Source organism: Culex quinquefasciatus, chromosome 3 (genome assembly GCF_015732765.1).
Source record: "Culex quinquefasciatus strain JHB chromosome 3, VPISU_Cqui_1.0_pri_paternal, whole genome shotgun sequence".
In the NCBI taxonomy this organism is placed as follows: Eukaryota; Metazoa; Arthropoda; class Insecta; order Diptera; family Culicidae; genus Culex; species Culex quinquefasciatus.
In genome coordinates, this window is record NC_051863.1 from 57,599,621 (window position 1) to 57,619,888 (window position 20,268).

A 20,268-nucleotide genomic window follows, 5' to 3' on the forward strand; every position below is an offset into this window, starting at 1 on the left:
TCGATTGGGGGTGTTATTTACATTTTGTTCTGGGTAGATGCGACAAAAGTGTCCTTGAAAAAGTTGATTTGGTATGCGGCAAAAATATTTTTGGCCCACCAAATCAATACACAGCTTGTTTGGTCGAAATGTGTTGTTGTTTTTGTGCTGATCGAATGGGAAATGTTCTGCTCTTGCTTTTTCACAGTCGACGGTCTGCAAACGGATCATGGAACAGCTGGGCCAGGCTGACATGGACCACACGCAGCGACAAGTAAGTTCCTTTACGTAACCTCACTAAAGGCATAAAACTGAGACTGCGACGACGTGTCACGATCTTCAACCCCTTCTCTTTCCTCCTCATCCAGGTCGTCTCGATCAGCCAGGACAGCTTCTACCGGGAGCTAACCTCCGCGGAGAAGGTCCGCGCCGAGAAGGGTCAGTTCAACTTTGACCATCCGGACGCGTTCAACGAGGAGTTGATGCTGAAAACTCTGCAGGACGTGCTGCAGGGCAAGAAGGTCGAGATCAACGAGTACGACTACCGCACAAACTCGGTCTGCCCGGACCGGAAGTTGACCATCTACCCCGCAGACGTGGTGCTGTTCGAGGGCATCCTCGTGTTTTACTTCCCCGCGATCCGGGATCTGTTCCACATGAAGCTGTTTGTGGACACGGACTCGGACACGCGGCTGGCGAGAAGAGGTAATAGTTGAAATCAGCTGGTTCCAATTAGAACGGCTGGTGTGAAGCGGTGGAATTTACAGCTCTGTGAATGGGACTGCAATTAGCACTCCATTTCGCGAATCGAAACTTTCTGTTTAGATAACTGCGTAGAACTTTACTGTTTTTGTGCGAGTGGGATTTGTCTAAAAATCACGAATCCTTTGGTTGATCAATATTTTATTTGATAAAAATAATCGACGATGTCAGACGCGTCAAAAAGGCATGAGAATAAAAAAACAAGTCATCTAAAGTCGAAGCATTTTCTACATTCTAAGGTACTTTGCATAAAAATATAGAAGAATTCAGAAGCAGACAATGGCCAAGAGTGTTCGAAAAAATGATATCAATTGTTTTGCCAAATTCATTATGTTGCAGGCAACAGGGCAGTCTGGCTAGCATAAAGTGTTGTTTATGTTTTCGCCGAAAACTAATCGATTAAAAACACCAAAATCCACTCGACGCATGGAATTATCGCTAATCATAATCTGTTTCAACACGTAGAGTACAAACTAGCAGCTCTTGTATTAAATAATGTATTATGAGGTAATGGTTTATGAAGTCCGTAATAGAAGTGTTTGGGTTCACACAATAACACTTACAAACAATGTTCGTTTTTCAGGAGTTTTAAAAATTCGCCGATCCTGAATGAGTGACAGTATTCAACACGGAAAGAAGGTTTATCGTGAATCTTACTAATTTTCGGTTAAAAACCTAAAAAAATTGGTTGTTTTTCCAACCACGATTTTTTTTAGCTGGAAATCCTAAAAAAAATCCTGGATTTGACAGCTGGATCCAGGTCCTAAAAATGATAAATCTAGCTAAATTTTTAGTAAATTTTACTAATTTGCAAGCTGGAAAAATGCTGTCAGTCTCAAAAGCTGTATGTTTTGAGAAGGTCTGTTAGCTATTTTAGCTAGATTTTATGGTATTCTAGGAAGTTTTATAGTTAGCCCAGCGAGTTTTTAGGCTGTTTCAACCAGTTTTTTTGGAATCATTCTCAAAATTTTCCATTGATGGCTGCGAAGCCAGGTATTTTCACACATCTTTTTAGCTAGTTTAGCCAACTTTGCCACTATTCTTGGTAGGTGTTTTGGTTGGTATAGCTAATTTTTCCACTATTTCTACAAGTTTTCTTTCAAAAGCCTCCGTTTCTGCCTGCAAAGCACGCATTATTCACCCAGCCTTTTGGCTGATTTAGCTCGTTTCTTTTTTGTTCTTGCTTCGTTTTTCGGTAGGTCCAGCTAATTTTTCGACTGTTTCAACTGGTAATTTCGAAATCATTTTTAAAAATCCCTTGCTGCCTGTAAAGTTGTTTTTTATTTTCAAAAAGACTTTTGCTGGTGTAGCATGATTTTCCGCTATTCTTGGTACGTTTTTTGGTAGTCCAGCAAGTTTTTTGGAAGTTTCAATAGTTTCCAGGCTTTTAAACTATGTTTTAGTTGATCATCCTAATTGTACGGCTTTGTTGCGATATTCTATTGACAAATAAAAAAAATGAAATACAGTAATACAAAAATACAAAAATACAAAAATACAAAAATACAAAAATACAAAAATACAAAAAAAAACTTACAAAAAGTTATTTTGGTTAAATTATAGTAAATTCATGTTAAATTTAAACTATGTTTTGTATTTAACAAAGTTTAAATATAACATCAAATTACTTTCACTTAAACAAAATAACTGTACTTTATCCAACTTAATTTAACTAAATTTAACTTAATTTAACATACTTTAACATAATTTAACTAAATTTAACTTAACTTGATTTAACTTAACTTAATCTAATTTAACTTAATTTAACTTAATTTAACTTAATTAACTTAATTCAACTTAATTTAACTTAATTTAACTTAATTTAACATAACATAGCTTAATTTAACTTAATTTAACTTAATTAAACTTAACTAAACTTAATTTAACTTGATTCAACTTTATTTAGCTTAATTTAACTTTATTTAACTTTATTTGACTTTATTTAACTTTATTTAACTTAACTTAACTTAATTTATCTTAATTTAGTTAAATTTAACTAAATTTAACTTAATTCAACATAATTTAACTTAATTTAACTAAATTTTACTAAATTTAACTTAATTTAACTCAATTTAACTCAATTTAGCTTAATATAACTTAATGAAACTAAATTTAACTTAATTTAATTTAACTTAATCAAACTTATTTTAGCTTAATTAAAGTTAACTTAATTTAATTTAATTTAACTTAATTTAACTCAATTTAACTTAATTGAACTTAATTCAACTTAATTTAACTTAATTCAATTGAATTTAACTTAATTTATTTTAGTTTAACCTAATTTAACTTAAATAAACTTATTTTAACTTAATTAAAGTTAACTTAACTTAATTAAACTCAATTTAACTGAATTTTACCAAATAACTTTAAATTTAACTAAATTCTACCAAATTACATTAAATTTAACTGAATTCTGCCAAATGTAATAACATTTGAATAAATGTACTTACATTTACCTATATTCATCTACATTTACCTAAATTCAACTACATTTTTCTAAATATAACCATTTTCAACTTAATTAAGCTCAATTTAACTGATTTAATTTAATTGTACTTAATTAAACTTGATTGAAATTAATTTGATATATATTCACTGAATTTAACATAATTTCATCTCAATTTTACTTAATTTAACTTTATTTTACTTAATTTTACATAAATTTACTTTATTTTACTTAATTTTACTTAATTTTACATAATTTACTTAATTATGCTTAATTTTATTTAATTTTGCTTAATTTTACTTAATTTTGCTTAATTCTACTTAATTTTGCTTAATTTTACTTAATTTTGCTAATTTTTTTTAATTTTACTAAATTTAACTTAACACAACTTAATTTAACCAAATTTGGGCAAATTCAACTAAATCACACAAAAATAACTAATTTCAACTGAATGTATCTGAATTTAACTAAATTTTGCTTAATTTAACTATTTTTAAATTCATCTTAATTCAACAAAATTTAATTGAACTTATCTAAACTTTACTTTATTTTACTAATTTAAACTAAATTTAATCAATTTTAACGAAATTTTACTAATTTCAACTAAATTTAACTAATTTTAACTAAATTTTATCAATTTAACTGATTTTAACTGAATTCTACATTTTTATTTAAATTTTACCAAATGTAACTTAATTTTAGTAACCTTAAGTTGATTAAACTTAATTTCACTTAATTTAACTTAATTGAACTTAATTTAACTTCATTTCTAACAATATTTAACAATATTTATGGATGTGCTTAAAAGGCATTAGGCACCCTATTTTTCGGAGCTGTCAAACATTGGCCAATCTATGTCTAGACATTCTGTACCCGCCGCCCCTCCAGGTGGACAGATGTCCATACAAAAAAGTATACTGTGGACAATCGCCAGCCTCCCCTTTCCCCTGCCAAAGTGTTCACGTGGTTTAGGGATGCTCCCACTTTATGTTAAGTACATGTTTTTACCTACGCATCATCCAAACAATAACGAGAGGCTCAACTTCTAACCACTTTCTCTCAACACAAAAACTTCTCACCTTATCTACTGAAACTTACCTTCAGGTGCCGATCCGCAGAAAACCTTCCAGGCTTTTGATTTATTCACTCACACAACACATTCTATCACCTTTTGCACTTGCACTTGCACTCAAACAGCACACATTACCATCAAAAAACTTCGTGAACTGAGCGGCTCAAACAGGATCGAACACGATACAAGACGATGCTTTGTTTTGGTCTCGAACTGATGACCTGTCAAAAAATCCATGCTGCCGGTTCCAGCTAATTTTTTGGTAAAATTACGCAAAATTGTGCTGAAACATCATTATTTTTGATAAAATCTCTCCTGTCATTTTGATTTGGGCTGTCAGTTTTGGAAAGCAAATCAGCAATCAGGGTTAGCTATTTCACCAATCACAGGTTGGTAAATTTAGCTGTAATTTTAGCTGATTCAACCAAAAAAATCACTGTTTCACCAATTTGAAGCCAGCTAATTTGAATTGTTAAATTTTGGATAGAACTCTTTTCCGTGAAATATTGATAAAAATCGAAACAGTAGACCTTCAAAGCTATATTTATTTAAATATCAAGATTCATGAACATGAACAATATCAAGATCTACACTGCCCTTTCAAGAAGTCTCGCAACTTCAGTGTAATTTCAGATGTTTTTAAAAGAAAAATATTATAATTTTTTTTAAAGATATTGTAAATTTTGTTGTTTTGTTTGTTTATGTACGTTGATTACACCTAGTTTTATTGCATATTATAATACAAATCTGGAGCAACATTTAAATGGATCGCATAAGCATTTTGACAGCTACAACTATTTTGCAAATTCTGAGAAAACAAAACGCAACGTTAACGCAAAACACAACGTTAAAAGGTAGCTGGAAAGGCCAGCTCTTGTTTAACACTTCGAGTTTTGTGAAGAAGTTATCTGTTGTCTTGGAATTTTCAAATAGTTCCAGCTGTCAAAATGCTTATCCTTCCATTTTTCGTGTTGCTCCAGAAATATTCTATAATTTTATTGATTTTAGGATATACTGCCAAATAATGTCAACATTCTTCTAAAAAAAAACTTAATTATTGTGGTTTGTTTGAGCATTTTAACAGAATGCATTTATTTGATTACGGCAATGCTTAACGGCCACCTTTAAAAAAAACTTATCAATTTTGAATTAATTCGATGTCTGTATGCGAATTGCATAAACAAACTAGTTAAACATATTTTAAAACACTTCTGAAAAAACATAGTTTCAGTTCATCCCTTGGTTCATCCTATGTAAACTACTTGAATTACAATTGACTGAAAATTTACTTAATCAAATGAAACCTTAGCTGGGATTTTAGAACTGATTTCGAACAACAGCGGTTGATTTTCTTGAAATAATTCTTTGGCGTCGAACTGACCAAATATAATTGCAGTAAATAGTTCTCTACCACATTTTTCTTTGTGTTCAATGTGATAGATGATTTGTTAGATTTATTATAGTTCAATACCAACGAATTATTTCAAGAAAAATTTACTACTGATCTACCAAAATCTGTTAAACAAAACGGTTTCGTTATTTTTTTTCTGCTCTAACCAAAGTTGTAAAAATACCAAATTTTCAGTTCTCAGCGACTGCATTTCTTTCCGTTACGAAATTCAGCAAAAAGAATTATCGGTCTCTATCTCGTGTTTACACAATTCCGTGTGACATTCTCTCTTTCTCTTTTATTCCCGAATTCACAATCATTCGCCCTGAACAGAGCGTTGCCAAAAAAGCCGCTATAGAACAAAATTTGTCAATCCTCCACTCGTACACTTTTATTGCGGATTTCTGAGAAAACAAAAGAATCTTCGGAGAGTATGCGTTACCGATGAAAAGAGAAGGAGTAATAGAAAGTGAATGCTCTTGCTGGCAAGCACGAGATAAAAGAAGAGAACTCACAAGCTATAGTGACGGTCGCTACACCCTCTGATATTATGGAGCAGGAATCATCAAATGATAGTTTTTTCTATCACTCATTTAACTTCTTTTTTTCATGCACATTTTAACTCTTTGATACAGCCTATTCCAATGTATAAACTGATTTGGCCAATGCAGTGGTGCGGAATTGGGGGTCTCGATTTTACAACTGTCATCTATAAATTGGCATGAGTTTCTCATGTAGTAATCAAGTTACAGAAAGCTCAAGAGCAATTCCAGCTCAAATCAGGATTTTTCCTGGTACTTTTGTACCCGACCCTCTCCGATTTCAATGAAACTTTGTAGACATGTTATCCTAGGCCTATATAAGCCATTTTTGTGTATATGGAACCAGTTACACTCGATAATGACATTTGAGAATGGCGTAAGGTATTTAAATATTTTTGTATTTTGTAATTTAAAAATTACAGTATCTAGAAGCCGTTGCGTCGTATCAAAAAGTGGTCAAAAACAAACTTCTAGGAAATTGGACGGGCTTTCTGAAAAAAATTCACTGAAACAAAAATACACGCCACATCTGTGAGATTTTTTGATTTTTAAGTCAAAAACTTAAATTTAAAGGTGATGTCAAGATTTTTTTTCGTTCAAAATTTTTGAGGGAATAGCCTAAAATGTTACCAAAAGACTGACGAAAAATGCAGGATGGTATGTCTTTCGTAAAAAAATACAAAAATCATTTACTAAAACAGTTTTTTTAAAAAGTGGTCTAAACGTCAAAATTTTTGGAAACCGGTAGTGGCAATCGATTCCCCAGACAATATTGACCATTGTCCTATGTCTAATCCTTGGGAAGATACAGCGGTTTTGAAAATAAAAATGTTGAAAAAACGGGTTTTTTTGTGGTTTTTGGGAATTTCTATATGACCGACTTGGTTTTTCAGTCTCGTAAATATTTTAACCGGAAAGCTCGTCCAATTTCCCATAAGTTTGATTTGACAGCTTTTTGATTTGACTCGTTTTTACATTTACGTAAGCAAATTCACTATCCAGGTTTCTACCACACTGAAAAAAATATTCTATTTTCAGTTATTAGCAATGTAGTTGAGCTTATATCTGTAAGCCCTTACATCCAATTGAAATGCTGTCAAAGACAAACTTATGGGAAATTGGACGAGCTTTCCGGTAAAAATATTTACGAGACTGAAAAACCAAGTCTGTCATATAGAAATTACCAAAAACCCCGTTTTTTCAACATTTTTATTTTTAAATCGCTGTATCTTCCCAAGGATTAGACATAGGACAATGGTTAATATAAAGATTTTTATGTAAAATTGTCTGGGGAATCGATTGCCACTACCGGTTTTTTAAAAATTTTGACGTTTAGACCACTTTTCAAAAAAACTGTTTGAGTAAATGATTTTTGTATTTTTTTAGGAGTGGTATACCATCTTGCATTTTTCGTCAGTCTTTTGGTAACATTTTAGGCTATTCCTTCAAAAATTTTGAATGAAAAAAATCGTGAAATCACCTTTAAATTTAAGTTTTAGACTTAAAAATCAAAAAATCTCATAGATGTGGCGTGTATTTTTGTTTCAGTGTATTTTTTCAGAAAGCCCGTCCAATTTCCTACAAGTTTGTCTTTGACCACTTTTTGATACGACGCAACGGCTTCTAGATACAGTAATTTTTAAATTACAAAATACAAAAATATTTAAATACCTTACGCCATTCTCAAATGTTGTTTTCGATTACTATTGGCTCCATATATACAAAAATTGCTTATATAGGCCTAGGATAACATGTCTACAAAGTTTCATTGAAATCGGAGAGGGTCGGGTACAAAAGTACCAGAAAAATTCCTGATTTGAGCTGGAATTGCTCTCTTACAACTGACTGTCCGACTAAAAATTTTCACAGAATAGAATTAGAACTGTTGCTCAATAAGTTTGCTGCTAGGGTTGTCTCTAAGATTTAATTGAAAGAAGTGGTAGAACGTATATCTTACAATACATATAGATTTGAGTACAGTCAACCGAGCTGACATTGAGTGGTTGGAGATTTTTTTTGTACGGAAAAATACGAATAAAACACGAACGATATTGTATGAAATCTTACTAGATTTGAGAAGTGTTCAAAATAAATCAAGAAGTAATTTTAAATAAAAGGTGATAAGCTTTAAAAGTTGATGAACTAAAATTACGAAACTTTAATAAAAGGATTATTTTTATGCTTTCAAAGTTTCATGCCTAACTCTACAGTTTAAGTTTAAATTGATCAATGGGCTGCATTTTCAAATTCATTGGACAGTTTTGTACTAAGAACAAGTAAAATTTGTTTCTAATAACAATTTTTAAGTATATTTGAAACAGAAATCAAATTATCTTCAAATTTGTAGACATCCAAACACGTATCGAATGCGTACATTAAAAATGTAAAATTATGTGCATTTCACCAAATTTCATAAATTTGACATGGATCTAGCATCTAATTTCACCTGTCGTTTCGTTACAGTGCCCAGAGACATCAACGAGCGGGGCCGCGACCTGGAGCACGTTTTGAACGCGTACATGACGTTTGTGAAGCCAGCCTTCGAGGAATTTTGCTCCCCGGTATGTATTATATAATTGGAAAAGCGACGAATTTTGTGTTGCTGATTGCATCTTTCTAATTTTAGACTAAAAAGTTTGCTGATGTGATTATTCCACGTGGGGCTGATAACACAGGTACGTGTAGTGTTGTGTGTTGTTGATTTCAATTTGTTTGATATGTTACACCTTAAATGTTTTCCTTCTATTGTAAACCTTTTTTTAAAAATATCGTGATTTATTTTTCACGAAAAACATTTCTACTCTGTTTCTACCCTTTCCACCTTTCTGTCCGCTACTTTCTATCGCTGTTTTCCTCAAACAAAGAAAAAACAAAAAGTTTTGCTTCATAAATTTCGTTTTCCAGTTGCGATTGATCTTATTGTGCACCACATTAGCGAGATTGTGCACATGAACGCCGAAAACGACGCCACCAAGGGAACGAACAATAAAGCAACTCATCTAGCAAATGGCTTAGCGCATGTAGCACACGTTTAAACCAACCTTCCCGGGACTAAAGGACTCCACGAATCCTTTTCTCCCGGACAAAAACAAACACCCACACACACGAACAGCTCAGCGGAGCCTCAAAGAGGCCATGCACAAACAAAAAAAAACTTGAAAATATCTTAGAACTACGCAGTTTGAAAAAATAATCATAATTTTTCCCTAGTATCGAATACAATCGCACGCCAAAGTCAATTTTGACTACGTCACTCCGTTTAGGTTGAATAAATTAGTGAAATTGTTTCTTAAAACCTCCCCTTCCCTTAAAAGTATTAGCAGCATCTCGAAACTAGTTTGATCCAATGTATTTTTATACACCACAGCATTTTTCCATAGTATTATCTCACTTTTTGATGCATTTTAGTATTGCTTTCCCCGCCCTTTGCTTCCTCCTTTTGTTTAGTAAAAAAACATCCTTGCCTTTACGAAAACATTAAAAAACAAAACATTTGAAAACCAAATGGAAAGTCATTCCAACAGAAAACTGTCAGTGTTCGATTTGTAGCTAAGTGTAGTATACCTAACCAATAAGAAAAAGAAAACAAAACAACTGAATGAAAACAAGCCAATTTGTAATGATTCGAGCTTAAGTATACTTACCTTAAGGCAAGCTTCCCATGCGCCAGTGCCAACGCACACCGCGGGTTTGGTTTTCTAGCTTCGGTACGTGCCTGAACCCATTTTTGTATTGGTATCTTGGTACATCGTACCAGCGCACCACGACACTCTCGGCTCGCCCCATCGGTTTTGTGTCTGGCACTCACCCATGGCATGAACACAGCGTGCCGTGGTACGTGTCGTAGTATTGAACCCGTTTTGTACCGCAAGCGCGTACCACGGCACGTACCTCGGCTCGTGACGAGTGAAGCACCTTGGCTCATATACCGTGTTCATGCCATGGGTGAGTGCCAGACACAAAACCGACGCGGCAAACCGAGAGTGTCGTGGTGCGCTGGTACGATGAACCAAAATACCCTCGGTTCGTGTGAGTCGGGTACGGGTGTAAACCGAACAAAGCAGGCGCAAAGCAAACCCGAGGTACAGTTGAACCGCATGTACCGCACGGTGCAGGGAAGCTTGCCTTAAGGTGATTTTTGTATGAGGAAAATAAAAAGGACGAACAAAAACACGCATGGTTTCTTCTCTCTCATTTTTTTTTCACCCAAAATTCCTTCAAAAGCGAAATCCGAAGCGTTTTGTGATTCGGAAAATGTGTTCTCTTATGTGGCTTTGAAAATATTTTTTTAATTATGTTAATGTAAGGAATTCATGTGTGTTTACTTTAACATCGTCCTCTGCAAACCTTTCTTTTAATTTCAAAAAAATAAAAATAGTTAGATTTTGTTTAGTTTTTAAGAAATATCAATCAACCCATTTTTATATCGTTTCATCAAGCAAAATAGTATTGGTTAAAGTTTGTCCCAGCCGGATTGTTTGTAAAATGTTTTGAAATTGATATAATAATATTTCAAAATTGATATTATTGTCCGTTTCTTTCGAAGGTACACGCCGCGACGGCCATTTCAGAATGTGCCGCAGGCACTGTTGCCAGCGATTTTATGCGCTTTTGGTGCAATATAAAACATACCTGCCAACAATGCCAGGCGATTCGAAGAAGAAGATCAACAAAAACAAAACGCGCAGTATGGGATTTGACCAGGGGGATGCTAACGGCAGCCATATTGGGTGACTGAGATTGATAACGCGCGTAAACTGCGCACAGTGAAAACAAAAATATTTCTTTTTTATAATTTAATTTTTGTTATAAGAATTACTGTAGTAAAAGTCAAATTACACAGTAGTTAAGTTAAACGTTTCATGTGATAACAGTACAACTTTAAATGAGGTCATCGGCCCGATGTGTGCTTAATAATCCCAACTTTAGTAGTTTATTTTGCAAATAAATTGATAAAAATCAACTCACAAACATACACTAACTTTTAAACGTACATTGCGGTAAAATTTTACATAAAAACAATAATTACTTTATTTCCATTTTATGCCTGCAGTTTTTGTACTTTTTTTTTACAGTGCGCTGTTGGTTTGTTTTGGTTCCGTAACGAACAGCTGTTCTTTTGTGCTGGAGCCGAAGTTGACATTTCCCTTTTGTTCTGGTGCCGAAGTTGACAGCTTGTGTTGGCTACGGGCGAGCTGCCTGTAGTGAGATATAGATGTCGCCCCCCTGGATTTGACAGCGCGCATTTGCCGAAAGTGCGGCGCGTCGTTTCGAGGCTGGTATGCCGCGTGTCTTTTTCGGGAATACGCGCAATATGTAGGGGAGAGTGGGGAGACTTGATCCCCGGGGACACTTGATCCCAAGCCTGTATCTCGTCAGCATGTGGGTAAAACAATTAGCTTTGTTCTAGAAAGTTGTGCGAAATTGACTAAAACTCATTGTAGAAAACAAAGAAAAAAAAATAAAAAATGTTTAGATTGAGTTACACACATTTTTCTGAAAAGTGCTGCAAAAAACTTCCAAGAGATCTTTTTTCTTTGTTTTGATAAAAATAGAAAACACTCAAAAATTGTTCAAAAAAATATTTTTTATACATCAATTCTTTGATAAACATATCAACTCCAAAAACCTTACGCATTTGACGTTAAATTTATCGTCATGCTATTTTTACAATTAATTGTTTAAAAAAGTGCGTGTAGGAAGACTTGATCCCTGCATTTGTAGAGTCACTGGAATCAACCTCAAGATTAAATAATTGGGCTGGGTTTTCGTACATTGTTTCCTTTAGTATAGTTGTACATAACTTACTGCAGTGTGAACCATTTTTCAAAAGTTTTGTTAACAAAAAATACCAGCTTTTGTAAAAATGCTTAATTTTGGTCTAAAAAAGAAAATTTTAAGTTTTTTAATATAAATAATAATATAATTTTAAACTTGCTATAACACAAACGTACAGGTTTAATGTGAAATTGCTGTAACTTATAGAAAATTAAAAGTTTGGATGAATAAAAACATTTTGCTTAAGATTTCTTCAAAATGTTGAAAGAGGGATCAAATTACCCCCAACATTTTAAAAATGCCGGTTAGGGACCATCCATAAACCACGTGGACAATTTAGGGGGGGGGGGGTAAGCGATTGTCCACGCTCCATACAAAAAAGATTTTTTTTTGTATGAACAATTGTCCACGAAGGGGGGGGGGGTTGAGATTCCAAAAAAAGTGTCCACGTGGTTTATGGATGGTCCCTTAAAAATATTTTTTTTAAACGCTTGGCATGATTCGAAGAGTTTATCTGATGAAATACCCTTATCAGCCAAACATAGTTGAATGTTTAAGCTTTCAATTCATGCAAAAAGATCATAGTTTTGTGAGAAATTGACAGAGTTATGTGCGATACAAAAAATGGGGATCAAGTCTCCCCACTCTCCCCTACAACGGGAAAAAAGACATGCCTAAAATACATTTCTGATAATATTTTTTTTATTTTATTGCAATTTCGTAATGGATCGCAATGATGATTTTTTTTAATTGATTTAAAAATTTATTTTAAACCCAATTGTGGTCGCACACAAGGTTACTGTCTTCAGAAAAATAAGCTTTATCGCTGTGATAAAGCTCAATTTCAGGACCCAATTGCCCAACATATGTAAAATTATAATAACCATAAGATAAACAATACATAACTTCAAATTATACTTATTCCAGCAAAAAATAACAGCGCAAGGCTTTTGACTAACTTAATTCTTTTGTTTTGTTAGATTTTTAAACACTAATTTACCGGTTTTAACAACACATTATGCCAGGGTTGCCATTTCTTTTATCTATACTGCTCATGTTCCCATTAATGTCCCATATGCAAAAACAGCAAGCTGAGAAAAACGCATTTGAAGTTTGTCCCAAACCCAAGGCTACGTGTTAAGTTTTCACAAAAAACTGGATTTCCTCCTGATTTCTAGTACAAAGTACTGGATGTTATAGGCTCATTTGAAAGAGCACACGATTTTGAACCAAACTGCATCAATATCTCAAAAGTGATGAAAATCCATATGGAACATTTATGCGATCATAGGCAGTATACAACTTATTAAAAACAAAAAAAAAAACAAGTTGAATTTAAACCCTTCATTCCACAAAATAAAATCAATTAAAAATTTGTTTCAATTCCATAAATTATAATTAAGTGACAGTACCTTTCAATATGGTTGCCAGATCATCAATCTTAATGAATCTTTGACGTAAAGGTACAGTAGAGAGCATGGAAAGGCGAAGAGTGCTGAAAAAATCAAGTTTGGCAACGAGTTCCATACAACATTTTTTCAATTCCAAAAAACACACACTGAGTGAAATGTTAAGTCAAATTTTCATGTATTTTGTCAATAAATCTTTTAAATCAAAAAAATGTTGAAAAGTGTTGCTTTTCGAAACAAGTGCTGAAAAGTAGAACTTTTCAGCATTTATTTTGAAAAGTGTTGCTATTCGATTCTGTTATTTTTGGTACAGAAAAGTAGGCTATTTCGTCGTTCAAGAATGACAGGAAAAGTGAGAAGTTTCACGATGGAATTGCAAAATAGTAGTTTATGCAACAAGTTGCAAAAAGAGGATTTTTTCAGCACGAGTCATACATTTATCCAACGAGGTTCGCCGAGTTGGATAAATACGAAGAGTGCTGAAAAAATCAAGTTTTGCAACGAGTTCCATACAACATTTTTTGCAATTCCAAAAAACACACACTGAGTGAAATTTTATGTCAAATTTTCATGTATTTTGTCAATAAATCGTTTAAATAAAAATAAAAATACTTTTCGAAACAAGTGCTGAGAAGTTCAACTTTTCAGCACCCATTTGAGTGCTGAAAAGTAGAACTTTTCAGCATCCATTTGAGTGCTGAAAAGTAGAACTTTTCAGCATTTATTTTGAAAAGTGTTGCTATTCGATTCTATTATTTTTTGGTACAGAAAAGTAGGCTATTTTGTCGTTCAAGAATGACAGGAAAAGTAAATAGTTTCACGACGGAATTGCAAAAAAGTTCTTTACAGAATTTTTGATAAAGTGCACCGTTTTTATTATGTAAACAAAATTGAATTTTAACTGAAAAGTTCCCGCCTTTCCATTTTTTAATAGTGACCTTGAGTGTCCATCCAAATTTTGTTTTCGGAAGGTTAAGAAAATTCCCAATGAAATTGCCTGAAGAGACATTGCAGTTTCTTCTGATTGCTGAAATACAGTAAATAAAAGAAACAAGAAAATTAATGTTTTTAAAAGTCTCATCCCAACAGCCTTTTATTTCTAGTAACAATATCTCAGAAACTTAAAGAGAAGAAAAGCAACTCGCGACAAAATTTTGAGGCTAGGAATTTTGACAGGTGTGATTTTCATAAAGTATTCGTCTCCTTTTCTCTCCCACAGAAAACTGGGGACAATGTAGCTGTCAAACTAGGCCAAAATGTTAAAGTCACTCACAAAATGAACTTTGAGTGATTTGAGTTCATTTCTGACGTCAAGATTTTCTTCCCTATAAGGGAATTTTCTTCCTTTGCCTAGTTTGACAGCAACTGTGTCCCCAGTTTTCTGTGGGAGAGAAAAGGAGGCGAATACTTTATGAAAATCATACCTGTCAAAATTCCTAGCCTCAAAATTTGGTTGCGAGTTGCTTTTCTCCTCTATAGCCTTATTTTAAATGATAAAAATAGAAACATTTCTGAAATTTTCTAATCCCTTTGAAAAAAATATTTTTATAAAATTTTAAAAAGGTTTAACATTCAATATTGAATACTGTTTGAGTTTGAGTTTTTAATCTAATGACAAATTCATTTTTTTATGAATTTAAGGCGTATATCAAACAACAATCCAACACCACCTGTGGGTGGGCTTCGATCTAAAAATTCGCCAAAAATCCATTTTGTTTATGTTTAATGAGCTAAACTTTCTGGTTTGAAAATTTTACTTATTTTATTCACAGACAACAGACGTAGCAGCTAGAACAAAATAATTTGAAAATCGTGTGTAAAAACATGGCGGGTGATTCACTAACGCCATCTCGTAGTCTATTGCCACTTGCAAGAATAAGCCTGAATGTAGACTGCAGTGCACCACAGTTTTTGCAAGAGCCGTATTCTTATTCTCACCAACTTGATTCGATGATGCTAATTATTTTTAATAAACTATTTTTTTTTTGCTCTGAAATTAACTTAAAGTTATCCGAAGCGATACTGAGAATAAATACTTTCTACATTCCAAAACTATTTTTGATCTACACATCAATATTCTCGACTAAAAGAGGCATGCAACTTTTGATGAGAATGAGAATACGCCCAACCACGTGCTTTTCAATGTTGTTGTTTACACTCGATAGCAGCGCGGGAAAGTTGTCAAATCTCCTCTGTGACGACAGCGCCACAAACGGCTTGCCATTCTCGATAAAACCGTTGCATGTTTTTACACAAGGTGGTGATCCAGCCAAAACGTCTGTTGTCTGTGTTTTATTTGACTTTTCCAATGTTTAAAAAAATATTTTATAATTTAGATGTTTCTTACTGACTTTTCCTTTACTTTAAATAAAAATAAGTTGGCAGTGATTACTATAATGTCTCAGACTATGCATCTACGCAAATTAAACTGCTATTAAGAAAAACATAAAACAAGAAAAGTAAAGTTTTTTTCCCTAAAACTTAAATTGCTAGTTGAATACTGGGTCCTGAATAGTGGTTCGCAAAACCGCCGTAATTTTGAACTGTCAATGTGGAATAATTTGACAGTTTGCCAAAGGTAGAAAATATGTTATCGATCATTATTTTTTTTTTTTTTTTTTTTTGCAAGAATCAAAAATTTGTAAGAGTTGTCAGATAAGAAGGTTGAGATTGTAATTTTTTATAATGACTGTTTGTATCAGCTGCAGGATTCCAAAATCAGCCAGTGAATTTATCTGCGACATCGCAGAATGACGCTCTCGCAGCAGTTCTTCGTCACCCGTAAAGAATAAAAACCTCGTCTAAGCGATCGAAACTTGAAAGCACACAAAATTTCCCACAAAAAAGTCAATAGCAGTCAAAAACAGCTGATTTACCAGTAAGAAAAAAGTCATGCTTGTGCTTGAACAGCATCCTACTTTGTAGATGTAAACAAAGTGGGATCATTCGAAAATCACGTTAAGCATTCTCTCCATTCATCACCCAGGTTGAATAATTAAATAGGATTCTAAAAAAAATAGCCATACATTTCTTGGAGTTCAATGAGCATCAATATTGACGTTAAGGTGAAATTGTCCAACATAAAAATCTATTTTTTTTATTTAATTTAGATGTTGACAAGAAGTTTTGATATATTTGTATGTTTTTTTTACAGTAAACAAAAAAACTTTGTTTTGAATCTGAAACTAAAAATAATTTTAATTAAACAATAATAAAACATTATTGTTACATAAACATCCCCTAATTTCTTTCCAGTGGCCATCGATCTGATCGTGCAGCACATCCGCGAGTTCCTGAACAACCGCACCCGGCAGGACCACAGTCCCCATCTGGCGACGGCCGGCACCAGTGCCCTCAATCTGCCCCGCGGCCGAGGTAAGCCCATCACTACCGTTAGTACCGATCCGCACTATCGGCCTCACTAAATTTAAATACCAAAAAAAAAACAAGACAACAACAACAAACAAACAATCGCAATCGAATCGTTAAATTCGCTAAACAAATCATCGCCAAAGCAAAAACAAACAAAGCAAGATACATAAACAAACCATCCAGTGATACTGTGGGCTTACGTGCGTGCGTGCGTGTGTGAACCGTGTTGTTGTTTGTCACATTTATTGATGTTGTGTTTGTTTATTATACATAGTTGTCATACTGCGCGCGTAAACAATAACCCCATTGTTCTCTCATACGCTGCTCCTCCGCTCACACTCACACGCATTCAACCACACACGCCTCTCTGTCGACGCTCTCTCGCTCTCGCTCTCTCTATTGTGCGTACTCAATTTATGCTGGACCGTACTACTACATCGATAGATTGAAGCCGTAGCCATTTTATTCTGCCAGTAGAAAAGCAGTAAAGCAAAAAGTTTCCAAAATTAAGTAGAAAACTGTAAAAAGCACTTCATCAATCATCATTGTAAGAGATGTCATTTTGGGTAGATACTTTTACTAGCTCACACTAAAATAGTCGTTTTTCGTTGAAGCATTTATACTAATCGTTTAGTATTAAAAAATAACAAGTATTTATTACAAGCAAACTACCAATAAAAGTAACAATAGAGTAAGCTACACGCATTTAACCAACTGCCTAGTTGCCATAGCCTTCGTGGAAATTTCCGTTCATTTGTATGGGTTTACGTAAGTCTAACTGTTTAACACTAACCAAACGCTGAAATTGGCACCAACCAACAATTCCATCTACCACCCTGCCACAGACAACTGGAGTAACCACTTTTATTTGTTTATATTTTTCGATCAAAGCAACCTTCAAACACTAAAAAAAAAACCCTCCAAAATCAACACCAACAGTAGAAGCAACACCATAAGAAGCTGATTTCTTCTGCTAAGTTTTTTTTCGGTTTGACGTTTTGTTAGTTCCGCAACAAAATAAAAGTTTCAACCCGGATTTCAAAAGCGTCGTGCCAACCCGGAATTTGTTTGACTCACACTAACGTAGAGAGTGGCTAATATGTAAGCTAGTATTTAGTTAAGTTTTCAAATAATTAATAGTTTTTTACCTAACAAATCCGAGTTTACTTCATCCGCATACAAATCTCATACGAATTTGACTTGACATTTGTTCTTTCCCCCACAAACTCTCTCCAGTTTAAGCATTTATGAACTGATTGATAATTTTGTTTTGTTCTGATTCAAATCCGACCCCTCTAGTCCGATACTTCGTTTTTCATTGAGACAAAAACAATAGCAGAAGTAAAACGAAACGCACTTGACAGAACGAAAAATATAGTAAACAAAGTAAAAACAAACAAACGCTGAGCGCGCTTGCAAGACTTGTCAACACACAAACATCTGTGTAAAAAAAAACGTCAAACAAATCGCACCCATAAACGGCTACTAACGGCAGCAAATGTTAGACCCCCCGATACCAAAAATTAGCGCTAGTACCATGCAAGTCAGACAACAACAAACAAAACAAAACAATGTGGCATAACTCTTTCCTTGGCGTTATTGTCCCTTGCACGAAGCGTTTTAACCTCACCTTTTTTTCACTCTCAGCAGCACTATCTTTAGCAAAACAGTTTCACTGAGCATTCGCTGAGAGAAAATTTGTAGTCTCTCTTCTCTCTTGCGCGAGTTATCAGTCAACTGAAAGCGTGAAACGTCAAACGCCGCGCAAATGTTTGTAAACATTTAAATCTTGGGTGCTCAGGGAAACAATAAGATGATATTTTGAGATTTTCTTCATCGTTTCCAATCGTTTTCACTTTCGTCCGGGAGATACGCCCACTTGTGAAAAGAGATTTTTTGAGATGTCTTCCTCAACAAACGTCAAACACCGTACAAACTTTTCAGCGAATTTTTTTTCTCGGGTGGTAAAGAAAAGTGTGATTAAAACGCTTCCTGCAAAAGACAATACTCCCGTTGTAGTTGAAAAGTGTCAAAATTCCCCATCCGTTTCCATGTTGTTGATTCACATGTTTCCTTCGCCATATTGTTAAAACCGTTTTTGTTTTCTTTGTTTATGTTATATATTTAATTATAACTGAATACTCTTTCCCCGTTGTAACGTTTTGCAACGTTTTGCCGCAACTCTACTCAACGTACTCAAACTCAAACTAAATGCAATTGCCATAAACGTAAACAAATAATGTTAAAACGTTAAAAATAAACAAAACTAAAACCAACCCCGCAAAAAAGATGAGCGCACCCCCTCCCCTTCGACCAGCTTCAGACGGTTCTCGTCGACCATCATCAACCGGAAGCTGTTCTCGGTTGTTTTCAACTACTAAACTCTGGTGGTGGCGAAACGCAGCAAAAGCAATACAAGAAGAAACAAAGCAAAACTTAGTGTGAGCGCCTAGAGACAAGCAAAAAAAAAAACAAAAGATGTAAACAAACAATACAGTGTAACCACATTGACTTGATATTAAAGGAGGAGATTTTTTTGTAGAGAAAATAATAAAACTTTAACCAAATTGAATAGGGGCCTTTTGGAATGCAAAGAAAAAAATTACTAAGGTTAGAGCTTATGTTAGCTTTACTTTTTTTCATCAGTAGTTACCACCGTGAAATAATTTGCGCTATGAATTTATAGGTTATAAATAATCAAAAGTACATTTTGGATTACAAATTTGGGAAGCTCTATTTTATAGCTAGGATGTAACGGTTTATATTTTTTATCTTTCTATTACGGTTCTGTTGAATAAATTTATATGAGTTCGAAACTATTTGGTAATCATTTATCCGAAATCCCTTAAACCTTAAATCGAAAGGTTCGTCTCTTTATTTTAAAACACACGAATTGATGTCTCTTGATTCAGTCTGATGAAGTTGAACATTAGTTAACCGGGGTTAGATGGAAAATAAGTTTTATCGAAATGCAATCAACTTTCATTAACTCAGCTAAACCTAAACAAATTTACAAAAAAACAAGTTTGTTTGTTTTAAGTTCTTATTAATTGGCCATTTAAAAAAAACTAAAAACTAAAAACTAAAAACTAAAAACTAAAAACTAAAAACTAAAAACTAAAAACTAAAAACTAAAAACTAAAAACTAAAAACTAAAAACTAAAAACTAAAAACTAAAAACTAAAAACTAAAAACTAAAAACTAAAAACTAAAAACTAAAAACTAAAAACTAAAAACTAAAAACTAAAAACTAAAAACTAAAAACTAAAAACTAAAAACTAAAACTAAAAACTAAAAACTAAAAACTAAAAACTAAAAACTAAAAACTAAAAACTAAAAACTAAAAACTAAAAACTAAAAACTAAAAACTAAAAACTAAAAACTAAAAACTAAAAACTAAAAACTAAAAACTAAAAACTAAAAACTAAAAACTAAAAACTAAAAACTAAAAACTAAAAACTAAAAACTAAAAACTAAAAACTAAAAACTAAAAACTAAAAACTAAAAACTAAAAACTA

At 33.4% G+C, this 20,268-nt stretch overlaps 1 protein-coding gene across 6 annotated transcripts in view; it reads left to right on the forward strand.

Moving 5' to 3' along the window:
• The window catches only part of LOC6046677 (uridine-cytidine kinase), a 19,852-nt gene extending 286 nt beyond the window's left edge, over positions 1-19,566 (forward strand). Inside the window, exons 2-7 of one of the 6 annotated variants that reach the window (XM_038262106.1) lie at positions 188-253; positions 348-684; positions 8,655-8,752; positions 8,818-8,866; positions 16,634-16,753; positions 19,040-19,239. In XM_038262106.1, the coding sequence (XP_038118034.1) occupies positions 188-253; positions 348-684; positions 8,655-8,752; positions 8,818-8,866; positions 16,634-16,753; positions 19,040-19,131 (762 nt within the window). In that variant the 3' untranslated portion in view covers positions 19,132-19,239. Of the gene's footprint in view, positions 1-187; positions 254-347; positions 685-8,654; positions 8,753-8,817; positions 8,867-9,095; positions 9,602-16,633; positions 16,852-17,194; positions 17,228-17,641 lie in introns of those variants that run through there. The other 5 variants (XM_038262107.1, XM_038262108.1, XM_038262110.1 and 2 more) reach the window with 5 other exon arrangements.
• Positions 19,567-20,268: the final 702 nt, after the last annotated feature.